The sequence below is a fragment of the Macaca fascicularis genome, chromosome 7 (assembly GCF_037993035.2).
Source record: "Macaca fascicularis isolate 582-1 chromosome 7, T2T-MFA8v1.1".
In the NCBI taxonomy this organism is placed as follows: Eukaryota; Metazoa; Chordata; class Mammalia; order Primates; family Cercopithecidae; genus Macaca; species Macaca fascicularis.
The window spans coordinates 118549124-118562987 of record NC_088381.1 but is presented as its reverse complement, the minus strand read 5'-3'; the positions used below and the strand labels follow the sequence as shown (position 1 = coordinate 118562987).

General features: G+C 39.4%; 1 protein-coding gene across 2 annotated transcripts in view; it reads right to left on the bottom strand.

Annotated features, from left to right (window-relative positions):
• Positions 1-13864, bottom strand: part of ATL1 (atlastin GTPase 1) — a 73327-nt gene that overhangs the window by 3411 nt on the left and 56052 nt on the right. For both annotated transcript variants that reach the window (XM_045396388.2, XM_015453268.3), the window contains exons 9-12: positions 8461-8588; positions 7307-7363; positions 5658-5729; positions 755-1186 (exon numbers count right to left, since the gene is read on the bottom strand). In XM_045396388.2, coding sequence (XP_045252323.1) covers positions 755-1186; positions 5658-5729; positions 7307-7363; positions 8461-8588 — 689 coding nt within the window. The remainder of the gene's footprint in view (positions 1-754; positions 1187-5657; positions 5730-7306; positions 7364-8460; positions 8589-13864) is intronic.

Here is a 13864-nt window from a genome sequence, read left to right as displayed (position 1 = left end):
TCTGATACTGCTTTCAGAAGTTTTTAACTAAAGAGAATGAGATGACAACTTACGATAGTGGTTCATATAGCTCCTAACAAAGCTAATGCTAATCAAATCATAGGTTGTGAATATGAAATAATGTTAATGCAAGTCATAATTAGCTAAATAAAAGCTGTTTTCTCTTACAACTTATAATAGATTTAACATTTTTAGAATAATAAAAAGTAGGCTGGGTGGCTCACGCCTGTAATCCAAACACTTTGGGAGGCTGAGACGGGCAGATTGCTTGAGGTCAGGAGTTTGAGACCAGGCTGGCCAACATGGTGAAACCCTGTTTCTACAAAAAATACAAAAACCTAACCGGGAATGGTGGTGTGCACCTGTAGTCCCATCTACTCCAGAGGCTGAGGCACAAGAATTGCTTGAGCTGGGGAGGTGGAGGTTGCAGTGAGCTGAGATCATGCTACTGCACTCCAGCCTAGACAACAGAGCAAGACTGTCCCCACCCCCCAGAAAAAGAAAAAAATATGTATATACTACTAAATTGATGTATTTTTTTTAAATGCTGAAATGTTAACTGGAAAATAGGACTTCACATTTTACACAGTATTATATAGCTAGTTGTTCGTATCTGGGCAGGTCATAACATTCTTGATGACTGGGGCCCAATTCATGTTGATCTGTGTTATTTCCAACATCTAATGCAGTGGCTGGCACACAGATGACATTCAAATGTGTGCTGAAGTTAGTTGTGAATTAAAAGTGTTCTTACCTGGTCCCACAGAGCCGCAGCCACCTGGTCTATTACAGCTCCTAGCTCTCGGTATTCTCCAGAGTACCGGATATATGCCCAGGTGCACAGGGTGATAAGGGTCAGTCCCATTATCATATTGCATAGGCTAGCTATGATGTCCAAACCGATGAATCCAGTCACACCAGCAATCACATACGTGATAAAGATGACTACAAACAGTGTGGCTGGGGTACGAGCTGCATGGAAGATATTTTTGCTATCATTGTGCTTGATATATTGGATGTAAAGTTCATCTATTTCACTCTCCAACTGCTGCAGGTAACGCCGGCTAAATTCTTCCCCACCCATCTTCTTCACCCCTCGGAATAGCTTCACAGATTCTTCCTTAAGTTGCAGGTGTTTGCTCTGCAAGTCATTTGGGGCCAGAAATGGTTTGTCACCACCACAAATCTGTATCAGGCAGAGAAGTATTCGTTTATGCAATGTAGAGTAAAATTGGCAACTGTATCAAAATTTTTCACTTAGCTAGTTGAGTTTGTTAGAATACATGAATAATCAGGAGCCTGCATATATGTTTTTTCAGCCCACATCTTTCCACCCTCTATCCATGAGGCATGACTGTAAATGGGACTGGTATTCTATAGGTGGCTTAAAGTCATTTTACATTTTTCTCTTTTTGCTGTGGAAAATAATATTCATCACTTCAAGTCCTTCAAGATGAAAAGACATGTGTGACACAACATGAAGTACAAAATTGAGTTCATTCACAGAATGAATCCAAATCTAAGAAAACTACATATATCCAAATTCTAGGAAATCTTCACCAAAGTCATTTTAACCAATGAAGTTTAATAAACAATGATCAATGCTATAAAGCTCTCAAAGTAAACTGCGAAATACATTCTTTAGCAGTTTTACTGATTTTTGTTTGAATGGAGCCCATTGAGTATTTTCTTCCAGAAACTAAGTAGGAGTATATTAAATGTTCTTGAATCACATTTTCAAGTTTTTGAAAAGTTACAAGGGTGATCTCAGTTAACCATACCATTCATTCACTTTGGTTATAGCCATGCCTCAGAGATAATACGTGTTTGGTTCCAGACCACTGTAATAAAGTGAATCACATGATTTTTTTATTTCCTGATGCATATAAAAGTTATGTTTATAATTATATAGCAGTCTATTAAAGTGTGCAATAGCATGTCTAAAAACCATGTACATAATTTAAAACACTTTATTGCAAAAAAATGCTAAGGATCATCTGAGGCTTCAGCACATCAATCTGCTGGTGGAGGCTCTCGCCTGGATGTCGATGGCTGCTGACTGATCAGGGTGGTGTTGCTGAAGGTTGAGGTGGCTGTGGCAATTTCTTAAAATACGACAACAGTAAAGTTTGCCATATTGATAGACTTCCTTTCATGAAAGATTTCTCTGTAGCCTGGAATGCTGTTTGACAGCATATTACAGCAGAACTTCTTTAAAAATTGGAGTCAATCCTCTCAAACCCTGTCAATGCTTTATCAACTAACTTTATTTAATATTTTAAAGCCCTGGAAAAGGCAGGGGGAAGGGAATGAAGAGAGGTTGATTAATGGGTACAAATATACAGTTAGAAGAAGTAAGACAGTGTTCAATAGCTCAGTAGGGTGACTGTAAATAACAATATTGTACATTCAAAATAGCCAGAAGAGAATAATTCAAATGTTCCTAGCATAAAGAAATGTTTAAGGTGATAAATATCCCACTTACCCTGATTTGATCTTTACATATGGATGTATCAATTTATCATATGTATTCCAAAAATATGTACATCTATTGTGTATCAATAAAAAATATTCTAAACCCTTTGTTGTCATTTCAACACCGTTCACAGCATCTTCACTAGGAGTAGATTCCATCTCCAGAAACCACTGTCTTTGCTTATCCATAGGAAGCAACTCCTTATCCGTTAAATGAGATTACACAATTGAGTCACATCTTCAGGCTCCACTTTTAAGTTCTCTTGCTGTTTCCACCACACCTGCACTTCCTTCCTCCACTGAAGTCTTGAACCCCCTCAAAGTCATCCAGAAGAGTTGGTATCAACTTTTTCCACATTCTTGTTGATGCTGATACTTTTGCCTCCTATAAACCACAGATTCTCTTCATGGCATCTAGAATGGTGAATCTTTCCTGGAAGGTTTTCAATGTACAAAGCCCAGATCTATCAGAAGAATCACTGTCTATGACAGCTATAGCCTTACAAAATGTATTTCTTATTAACATTTGAAAAATCAAAATTACTCCTTGATCCCTGGGCTGCAGAATGGATATTATGTTAGCAGGCATTGAAAACCTCAATTTCCTTAAATACATCTCCATCAGCGCTCTTTGGTGAACAAGTTCATGCCAATGAGCAGTAATATTTTGAAAGGAATCTTTTTCTTAGTAGGTCTCAATAGTGGGCTTAAAATATTCAGTAATCCATGGTGTAAACAGCTGTACTGTTACGTAGGCTTTGTTGTTCCATTAATAGAGCACAAGCAAGAGTAGATTTAGCATGATTCTTAAGAGCCCTAGAATTTGGGGAATGGTAAATGAACACTGCGTTCAACTTAAAGTCACCAGCTACAAGAAAAGCAGCCTGTTCTTCCAAGCTTTGCAGCCAGGCATTGACTTCTCCTCTCTAGCTGGGAAAGTCCTGGATGGCATCTTCCAATAGAAGACTATTTCATCTACATTGAAAATCTCTGTTTGGTGTGGCCACCGTCATCAATGATTTCAGGTAGATCTTCTGGATAACTTGCTGTAGCTTCTACATCAAGATTTGCTACTTCACCTTGCACTTTATGTTACGGAGATGGCTTCTTAAATCTCATGAACCAAAAACCTCTGCTAGCTTCCAACTTTATTCTGCATCTTTACCAACTCTTTCAGCATTCATAGAATTGAACAGAGTTAGGGGCCTTGCTCTGGATTAGGCTTTGGCTTAAGGGCATGTTGTGGCTGGTTTGATTTTCTATCCAAACTAAAGCTTTCTCTGTGTCAGCAAAAAAAGCTGTTTCACTTTTTTATAATCTGTGTGTTCACTGGAGTAGCTTTTTTTTTTTTTTAGACAGAGTCTCAGTCACCCAGGCTGGAGTACAGTGGCGTAATCTTGGCTCACTGCAACCTCTGCCTCCTGAGTTCAAGCGATTCTCCTGCCTCAGCCTCCCGAGTAACTGGGACTACGGGCGTGTGCCACCATGCCTGGCTGATTTTTGTATTTTTAGTAGAGACAGGGTTTCACCATGTTGGCCAGGCTGGTCTCAAACTCCTGACCTCAAGTGATCCACCTGCCTCAGCCTCCCAAAGTGCTGGGATTACAGGTGTAAAACCCTCCCAAATTGCTGGGATTACAGGTATAAGTCACTGTACCCAGCCTGGAGTAGCATTTTTAATTTCCTTTAAGAACTTCTCCTTTGCATCCACAGCCTGGCTAACTATTTGGTGCAAAGGCCTAGCTTTTGGCCTATGTCAGCTTTTCATATGCTTTCTTCACTAAGCTTAGTCATTTCTAGCTTTTGATTTAAAGTGAGATGTGTCTCTTTGAACTTCAACACTTAGAGGCCATTGTAGGGTTATTAATTGGCCTAATTTCAATATTATTGTGCTTCAGGTAAAAGAGGACTGCAGAGAGGGAGGGATGGAGGAACTGCTGGTTGATAGAGCAGTCAGAAAACACATTTATCGATTAAGTTCAGCATCTTATAACAGCACAGTTAATGGCACTCCGAAACAATTACAATTACAATAGTAACATCAGCAATCGCTGATCACAGGTCGCCGTAACAGATATAGTAATCATGAAAAAGTTTGAAAAATTGTGAGAGTTACCAAAATGTGACACAGACATACACATGCTGTTGGAGAAAGGGTGTCAACAGACTTGTTCCACATAGGAGTGCTGGCAACATCCAATTTGTAAAAAGTGCAAGAAAGTGAAGCTCAATAAAATGAGGTATACCTGCATTTGAGATTTAACTATTACGGAGAATTCTTTCATTCTGATTGTCCTTATGTCATAAACAATGCCACTCCATATACTACATTTTCATTGATTCTAAGACTTCAATTTTGGATGCAATTTTAATTTCATAACGTTTTTTGAGACAGAGTCTTGCTCTGTTGCCCAGGCTGGAGTGCAGTGGCACAATCTCGGCTCACTGCAACCTCCACTTCCCTTGTTCAAGCAATTACCCTGCCTCAACCTCCCAAGTAGCTGGGATTACAGGCACACGCCACCATGCCTGGCTAATTTTTTTTGTATTTTTAGTAGAGACAGGGTTTCACCATGTTGGCCAGACTGGTCTCGAACTCCTGACCTCAGGCAATCCATGTACCTCGGCCTCCCAAAGTGTTGGGATTACAGGCGTGAGCCACCGCACCCAACCTAATTTCATAACATTTTCAAGAGAAAATATCTATCACAGTAGTACATATACACAATAATTATTAGATCCATCCTAATTTGGAGTGTTAAAATGAGGAAATGTAATAAATAGAAATATTGGCCCTTAAGGTTTTTTTTTTTTCCTAAAAGGTTTCATCTTTAAGAGAAATACCAAAATTGTGGAATATAAGGAGGCGTAGTGGTGAGGGTATCACATGCTATTTTAGCTACTAGATTTTATAAATAGTGGAAAGATCTGACACACCCCCAAATATGTGAATAGGAATATATTACAGAGAGAGACAATTCATTTAAAATGCCTTTAAAATTGCACATGTAATGTTTTAAAAAATATTTCAGGAATATAATAAATAGACACATGATACAGGCTGAGGAAAAAGTCAAAGCCACCTCATTGCATGTGTGTACAGTGTAACATGGAAGAAAAAAGAGAATGAGTTGCACGAAGAATACTGGTTTAAGACAGCATTTAAAACATTTAATTCTTACCTCTTCCATTTTTTTGTTGTATGTGTCCTTGGCAGTTGCCACGGCTGCTAAATTGTTAGCTTCTGCTGTGGCCTTTGGACAAAGTACAAAATATGATGTAAAATGCAGTTCATATTGATTAAACTTCCACAGGCAGTTCACATTTCAGAGCATCATGTGCAAGAAATGTGCAAGAAACCAAAGTCCTCAACGTAATTTAAAACGGTTACAATATTTCTACATTTTAAAAATTAGTAAAAAAGTTTCAAAAATGCATAAACAGATTTTTACTCAATACACAATAGTTCTAAAATGAATTTTCATTTGGAAGAGTTTTCCTCTCAAAAAATATTTTTTAACCTGTCATTAAATGCTGGGAAGTAAAAATATCTATAAACCCAAACTCATGGGGAATAATACACAGTACATTTTATAAATACTAATATACACAAATATGTCTAAGGACTGCTGCTGATAGAAGAGTGTATCACTGATAACAAAAAGGAACTATTAAGAACTTACATTTTAAAAATATATAAGGAAACTAGTTTCTCCCTTTTTAAAATTTATTTTTTTTATTCTTATTTTTTTTGAGACTGAGCCTTGCTCTGTTGCCCAGGCTGGAGTGCAGTGGCATGATCTCAGCTCACTGCAACCTCCACCTCCCGGGCTCAAGCAATTCTGCTGCCTCAGCCTCCCGAGTAGCTGGGACTACAGGCTCGCGCCACCACGCCCAGCTAATTTTTGTATTTTTAGTAGAGATGGGGTTTCACCATGTTGGCCAGGCTGGTCTCGATCTGTTGACCTCGTGATCTGCCCACCTCGGCCTCCCAAAGTGCTGGGATTGCAGGCATAAACCACCACTCCCAGCCAAAGTATGTTAACTTATTTTTTATACGTGAGGTCTCACTATGTTGCCCAGGCTGGACTCAAACTCCTGGGCTCAAGTGATCCCCCTGCCTCAGCCTCCTGACTAGCTGAGCCTACAGGCACATGCCACCGTGCCTGGCTCCTTTTAAAACAAAAATGTTTGTGGAGGCCGGGCACGGTGGCTCACGCCTGTAAGCCCAGCACTTTGGGAGGCCAAGGCAGGCGGATCACGAGGTCAGGAGACTCAGACCATCCTGGCTAACACGGTGAAACCCCGTCTCTACTAAAAATACAAAAAAATTAGCCAGGCATGGTGGTGGGCACCTGTAGTCCCAGCTACTCGGGAGGCTGAGGCAGGAGAATGGCGTGAACCCGGGAGGCGGAGCTTGCAGTGAGCTGAGATCCGGCCACTGCACTCCAGCCTGGGGGAGAGAGCGAGACTCCGTCTAAAAAAAAAAGAAAAAGTTTGTAGAGAAACAGTTGTTTAAAACTTGGACCTGCTTTTCTACTGTGTGTTACATGTATGAATCTAAATCATAATATAAGACTGTTTTCTAAACAAATTTAGTGCGAAGAGAATGAAAACCCTTTGGTATAAAGTGTGTGTGTCTCAACACAAGTGAGGCTGCAATACGTTTATGTGAAAAATGTTTAGATGAAAACATAAATAGGTAAAGTTATTAGGCAAATAATCTTCCAATAAGTCATTCTGTCTAATATTATTATCTGGTAATTTCCGACAGCCAGAAATCTTAGCCTTAGTCACGTGTCTTAAAACATGCCTCCTCATTAATAAATACCTGTAACATGGATTTGGGATGTGGTAATTCTTCACCTTGATAGATCTTTATATAAGCCTAAAAAAAAAAAAAGAAAGATTCATGTTCAAGCAATTCCATTCAATATTTCCTCTAATTCTATGAAATTGCATTCTAAGCTCTTGACATTTCAAAAATATTTTCAGGAACTTATAACTATTTTATCTTTCTCATACTTAAATTCCCTTTTTTCTTAGTTCATGTTGTTTCCCTTTCCCGAAATGCCTTTTTCAAACATCTCTGTCTGCCAATCTGGCCCTTCTTAAAGGCTCAACTGAATGCTACTCCCTTTAAAATGTTCTTAGACCCCTCTGCCGGGAGTAACCGCCCTTTTTCAGTTACCCACAGGAATCTGTACCCTGCTGATGTCATAAGCTTTATGGAACAGACCCTTGTGAGGGTTCTGAATCTCCTACCAAATTGTAAGCACCTCCACAGTGTTACACGCAGTAAAAATTCATATTTTAGATAAATAACATGACATTTATTGCTGACAATCATGAAGGTAAATAAATCGTACAGAACTTATATGACAGCATATTAAATGACAAAGCATGAATTTTAAAAATTGATATTTTAGTCCTTGGAGTGTCAGTCCACAATTGGGTTGCTAACTGAAATTCTCCAGGATATATATGGGTTGTTAAAAAGTATTCAGTGCTATCTAAGGCAAACAGGTAAATGCAAATTTAAAATAATTCCACTTCATATTGGCTCTTGGTGCAGAGAGTAAGAAATGCGGAAGTATTTTCTTCAGTAGGAAGGTATCCCCTTGGGGAAAATCTTCAGAATTATGAAGGTAAAATTCAGAATAGATCATGGGCCCTGGGAAACACCCCATTCCCCCAAAAGACTTTTCCAGCTCTTACATTCATATTTCAAAATACAGTTCCCTCAGTATAAAAGGGGACAATAAAGTTACCTTTATGTGGTTTCCTCAAAAGAATAATTTCAGAAAGTAAGGTTTCTGAAAGGATTTGAAAAAGCTTTTTAAAGGGATTTTAAAAATCCTTTTTATAGATTCCTCGTACCTTTGCTCTCATATTATAGGGTCCATAATTTTTGTTTATAGGAATTGCGATCCAATATATGTCAAATCTAAGTACTCACAAAGGCTCTAGAAATGAGAGTGATACCTTGAAGTACTCCACCAGACCCCGACAGGTGATTTTATTCCCATTGATCTCTTTAATATCTAGGCTCTCAGGACTAAGTAGCCAAGGAATCAGTATTTTCAAGTTTTTGATGAATTCATCGTCTATTTCTACAAATAAAAGCAAATCCATTATTATTTTTGGAATCCTTCCCAGTCTTCCATGCCACAGAATAAAACATCCTTTGATCTCCCGCATTTCCTCCCCAGTGATAATGCCATCATGCACTTCCCTATCACTTAAGCAACTCCTGAAACCTGCTCTTCTCACAGTGAATGATTCTCCTTGCCCAAATTTCCACTCCCGTTTCATATGTATCTTGTCTTCCACCTATAAATTAGCTTTCTTGGCCGGGCGCGGTGGCTCAAGCCTGTAATCCCAGCACTTTGGGAGGCCGAGACGGGCGGATCACGAGGTCAGGAGATCGAGACCATCCTGGCTAACACGGTGAAACCCCGTCTCTACTAAAAAATACAAAAAACTAGCCGGGCGAGGTGGCGGGCGCCTGTAGTCCCAGCTACTCGGGAGGCTGAGGCAGGAGAATGGTCTAAACCCGGGAGGCGGAGCTTGCAGTGAGCTGAGATCCGGCCACTGCACCCCAGCCTGGGCGACAGAGCAAGACTCTGTCTCAAAAATAAATAAATAAATAAATAAATAAATAAATAAATAAATTAGCTTTCTTGATATTATAAGTTAGCTTGCTTGGTTTTACATGTATGCTTTGTATGTAGCCCATTCATATAACCAGTTGAAGGTTTTTTTTGTTTTGTTTTGCTTTTTTGTTTTGTTTTGTTTTTGAAATGGAATCTTGCTCTGTCGCCCAGGCTGGAGTGCAGTGGTGCCATCTTGGCTCACTGCAACCTCCACCTCCTGGGTTCAAGCGATTCTCCTGCCTTAGCCTCCTGAGTAGCTGGGACTACAGGTGCACACCACTATGCCCAGCTAATTTTTGTATTTTTAGTAGAGGTGGGGTTTCACCATGTTGGCTATGATGGTCTTGATCTCTTGACCTCATGATCCGCCCGCCTCGGCCTCCCAAAGTGCTGGGATTACAGGCATGAGCCACCACGCCCAGCCATAACCAGTTCGTGTTTTAAGTCTTATTTATGGTTTTATATACATAGGCTCATAAATGGGGAAGAGACCAGATTTTTACTGGCTTATTATAATGCATTCCCTCCAGAAAATGCATCCAAAAATTGCTCCATGCATAGATAGCGAGCCCATCTTCTAAGAATTGTACAAAACTGGGTAAGCTGTGGTAACTGGACTGCAGAGTTCAAAAAGATAGTGATAATGATGCTACCTCTAGTGGTGGAACTCAGCAACACAAAATAAAATAGCAAGAAAAGGCCACTTAAGCAGATGAGAGGTAGTATGCGTTATGTAGCTGTCATGTTTGATATAACTGATTACACATAACCCAAGCTGTAGCAGTAGGTTAAAGCTTAACATTACAGACTTAGCAAAGTAATATAGAAAATCATCACCAGAGAAGTCTTCTGAACACTGGGATAATTTCTTAAGTTGTTATTTCAAATATATGGAAAAATTGGGGCCGGGTGGAGTGGCTCCCGCCTGTAATCCCAGCACTTTGGGAGGCCGAGGCAGGTGGATCATTTGAGGTCAGGAGTTCAAGACCAGCCTGGCCAACGTGGTGAAATCCTGTCTCTATTAAAATATAAAAATTAGCTGTACATGGCTGGGCGCAGTGGCTCGCGCCCATAATCCCAGCACTTTGGAAGGCTGAGGCAGGTGGATCATGAGGTCAGGAGATCGAGACCATCCTGGCTAACATGGTGAAACCCCACCTCTACTAAAAATACAAAACAAAAAACAAACAAACAAAAAAACTTAGCCAGGCATGGGGGCACATGCCTATAGTCCCAGCTACTCTGGAGGCTGAGGCAAGAGAATCACTTGAACCCGGAGATGGAGGTTGTAGTGAGCTGAGATTGTGCCACCACACTCCAGCCTGTGTGACAGAACAAGACCCTGTCTCCAAAAAAAGAAAAAAAAATACATACATACATACATACATATATATATATACACATACACACACACATATATATATGGAAAAATACACATACTATGTAAAAAAGCATGATCTGTCCAGTGACTTGCTTGGTTCCTAAGTAAATTCAGTAACTGCCTGTAATTTTAAAAAATCTAAATTTTAGCAGAGTTACTGAGTTTTCAGGCTTTGGGGCTGGTGATTTTGAAGGCCTTAAAGATTCAAACCTTAAGACTGTGTTTGCATTTTTCCTGTTGTTATAACCCCAGTTATAACATTGTGGCTACACTGAAATACTATTTTATGTTAGAATTTGTTTTCTTTACTTCTTTTATGACACACACAAGCATGATGCTGGATATCTTTCAAAGTTATTTTGTTTCATGTTTTGTGCCACTTTGAAATTCTAGTGACCATGATTTATGGGTACTTGTAGTGGAGTTTATTCAAACTTACTTTGTTGTTTGCATTGTACCAATCTTCACTGATAATTTTGCTTTATACTATATATAGATTTATTATTGCGGTTTGCTTTTTAGTTACCAGTATTCACTGGAATACAATACTGATATTTGTATTTATGTTACCACATTCCTGTTTCGTTTTATTGCCTGCCATGTATCTGTATTCACTGATACTAATAGGTTTCTTTTTTGCTATATGATCTTATGTTTTTTCATCTTTAGTAGAGTATTACTATACATCTAGAATGTATCAATTCTTGAGTTTCTGAATAAAACAAAGTTTTCTTCTTATAAAATCACTTTCAAAACATGTATATAAATTTCTGTCCCCAAACATTCCTTATACAATTGGAATGGAATAAGATATGACTGTGTGTTAACGCACCAGCAAGTGTGGTAATTAATTATCATTAAAGTAACCAGAATCTAACCACACATTTGGATTAAAAAATGTGTCTGAAGATGGCAGTAGCCATCTTTGTTCTCACTGGAACCAATGCTACATATTCCAATTTTGGATTCAGAAAATAAGAACAATATATTCATAACATACATAGGTAGTGAGCTCTTGCTAATGTTAGTTGAACACCGTAAATAGATGACCCAGAAAATCTGCAAACCAGTTCAAATTGATTTGCAGAGGTGTATTAATAAGCTTTGGCATTGCAAGTGTTCAATTAATATATATGAATAGCTGATTCAGAATTATGTTCAGTAAGTTTCTTTGGTTATTTCTTCCACAATGGTAAAATCTTCCAAGGACTTTAGTGGCTTGGTCAAAGTGGTGGTTATCTGCCACAATAGTTGAGAATATGATGCATGCTTTGTAAGAACTCCACAGGGCAGATGCACTAGTATAGTATTGCTGTATAAATTAACAAAGGAAGATATTTTCTCGGGATTTCCTGATTCTGATAAGTGATTCGAAACACGCATTTGACTATGCATTCTCAAGTCTAACCACAGCTGCTAAGGAAGCAGCTCCACATCTTATCATGTGGCTATCTGCCCATTCTACATATGGTACTATAATGCAGAGCAACCTCAAAAAAAAAAAAAGGATAACTCCTTGTTATTTAAAAAATTGTATTTGCAATGCTAGGGTAGGTATTCAGTAAGCACCCAATAAGAGCTGGTTGAATGTTGCATAAATGAATGTGATTAAGTGCCTTTAATCTTCTTCATTTCCTTTTGGGAAGCTCTTAAATTAATAGTAGTTAAATTTAATCATAGTATTATCAGTTTTTAATAACACTAGACATAGGTAAAATAATAATAATTGCAATACTTTGAGCGACCATGAACAAATAGTTATTATAACAATGATTACTATTGATAATGAGCTAAAAGTTATTTCTGTGTGTGAAAGAGTATATGAGAAACTATTATCAAAGAACAACTTTTTTTTTTTTTTTTTTTTTTTTTTTTTTTTTTTTGAGACGGAGTCTCGCTGTGTCACCCAGGCTGGAGTGCAGGGGCGTGATCTCGGCTCACTGCAAGCTCCGCCTCCCGGGTTTACGCCATTCTCCTGCCTCAGCCTCGGAGTAGCTGGGACTACAGGCGCCCGCCACCACGCCCGGCTAGTTTTTTGTATTTTTAGTAGAGAAGGGGTTTCACCATGTTAGCCAGGATGGTCTCCATCTCCTGACCTCGTGATCCACCCGCCTCGGCCTCCCAAAGTGCTGGGATTACAGGCTTGAGCCACCGCGCCCGGCAAGAACAACTTTTGCATAATTGTTTATTCAGAGACTTTTCTTCACCAGAGGCAACCACTGAGATGCCAGCCCTCTGGAGAACATCATGGTCAGCTGACAAGACACCCTGGATAGAAATCACACCAAACTGTAAGATTCAGGGTGGGACAGAAAAATAATGTAGATAGCAGACTTTCAAAACTGCCCAAAGAAACACGGAGGCAAAGTACAACCTTTCTGCCCACAAGAGGGCTTACAGCAGCAGTCTTGTAAGATACAAAAGTCTCATTAAAATGGAACTTTTATGGAAATTGAAGCTACCTTTCACTTCTCTTTTTCCTAGGTGAGCCACTTTGGTAAACTCATAACTTATAGTTAGCTGTAAACCAATTGTGTAGGTCAATATATGCATAGAAGTGAATAAAATTTGATGGAGAACAAATGTCTTAAAAAGTGGGATTCTGGCCAAGCATGGTGGCTCCTGTAATTCATCACTTGAGGCCAGGAGTTCAAGACCAGCCTGGGCAACATAGTGAAACCCCCATCTCTGCAAAATAAATAAATAAATAAATAACCGGGCATGCTGGCACACTCCTGTAGTCCTATTTGGGAGGCTGAAGCAGGAGGATTGCGTGAGCTCAATAGTTCAAGGCTGCAGTGAGTTATGATCGCACCACTGCACTCCAGCCTGAGAGACAGAGTGAGACCCTGTCTCTAAAATAAAATAAGTGGCTGGGTGCAATGCCTCATGCCTGTAATCCCAATACTTGGGGAGGTCAAGATAGGAGGATTGATTGAACCCAGAAGTTTGAGACCAGCCCTGGAAGCACAGCAAGACCTCATCTCTACAAAAAATTTTTTAAAAAATTAGCTGCACATGGTGGTGTGTGCCTTTAGTCCTAGCTACTTGGGAGGCTGAGGCAAAACGATGGCTGGAGGCCAGGAGTTCAAGGTTGCAGTGAGCTAGGATTGCACCACTGCACTCCAGCCTGGGCCACAGAGTGAGACCCTGTCTCTAAAAATAAAAAATACAAATGATAAGTAGGATTCTACATTTGCATGATTTGTCTTAAACTCTCTCCCTGAGCTCTTTCATTGCAAAAAGTATCAGTTATTCCAAGATCTGTAGCTGTATACTGCAGTAATGGAACAAGCCACGGTAATTTTTAGTTCCAATAAAGGACTGTTGTTGAAGGCGCACCCCTCCTCTG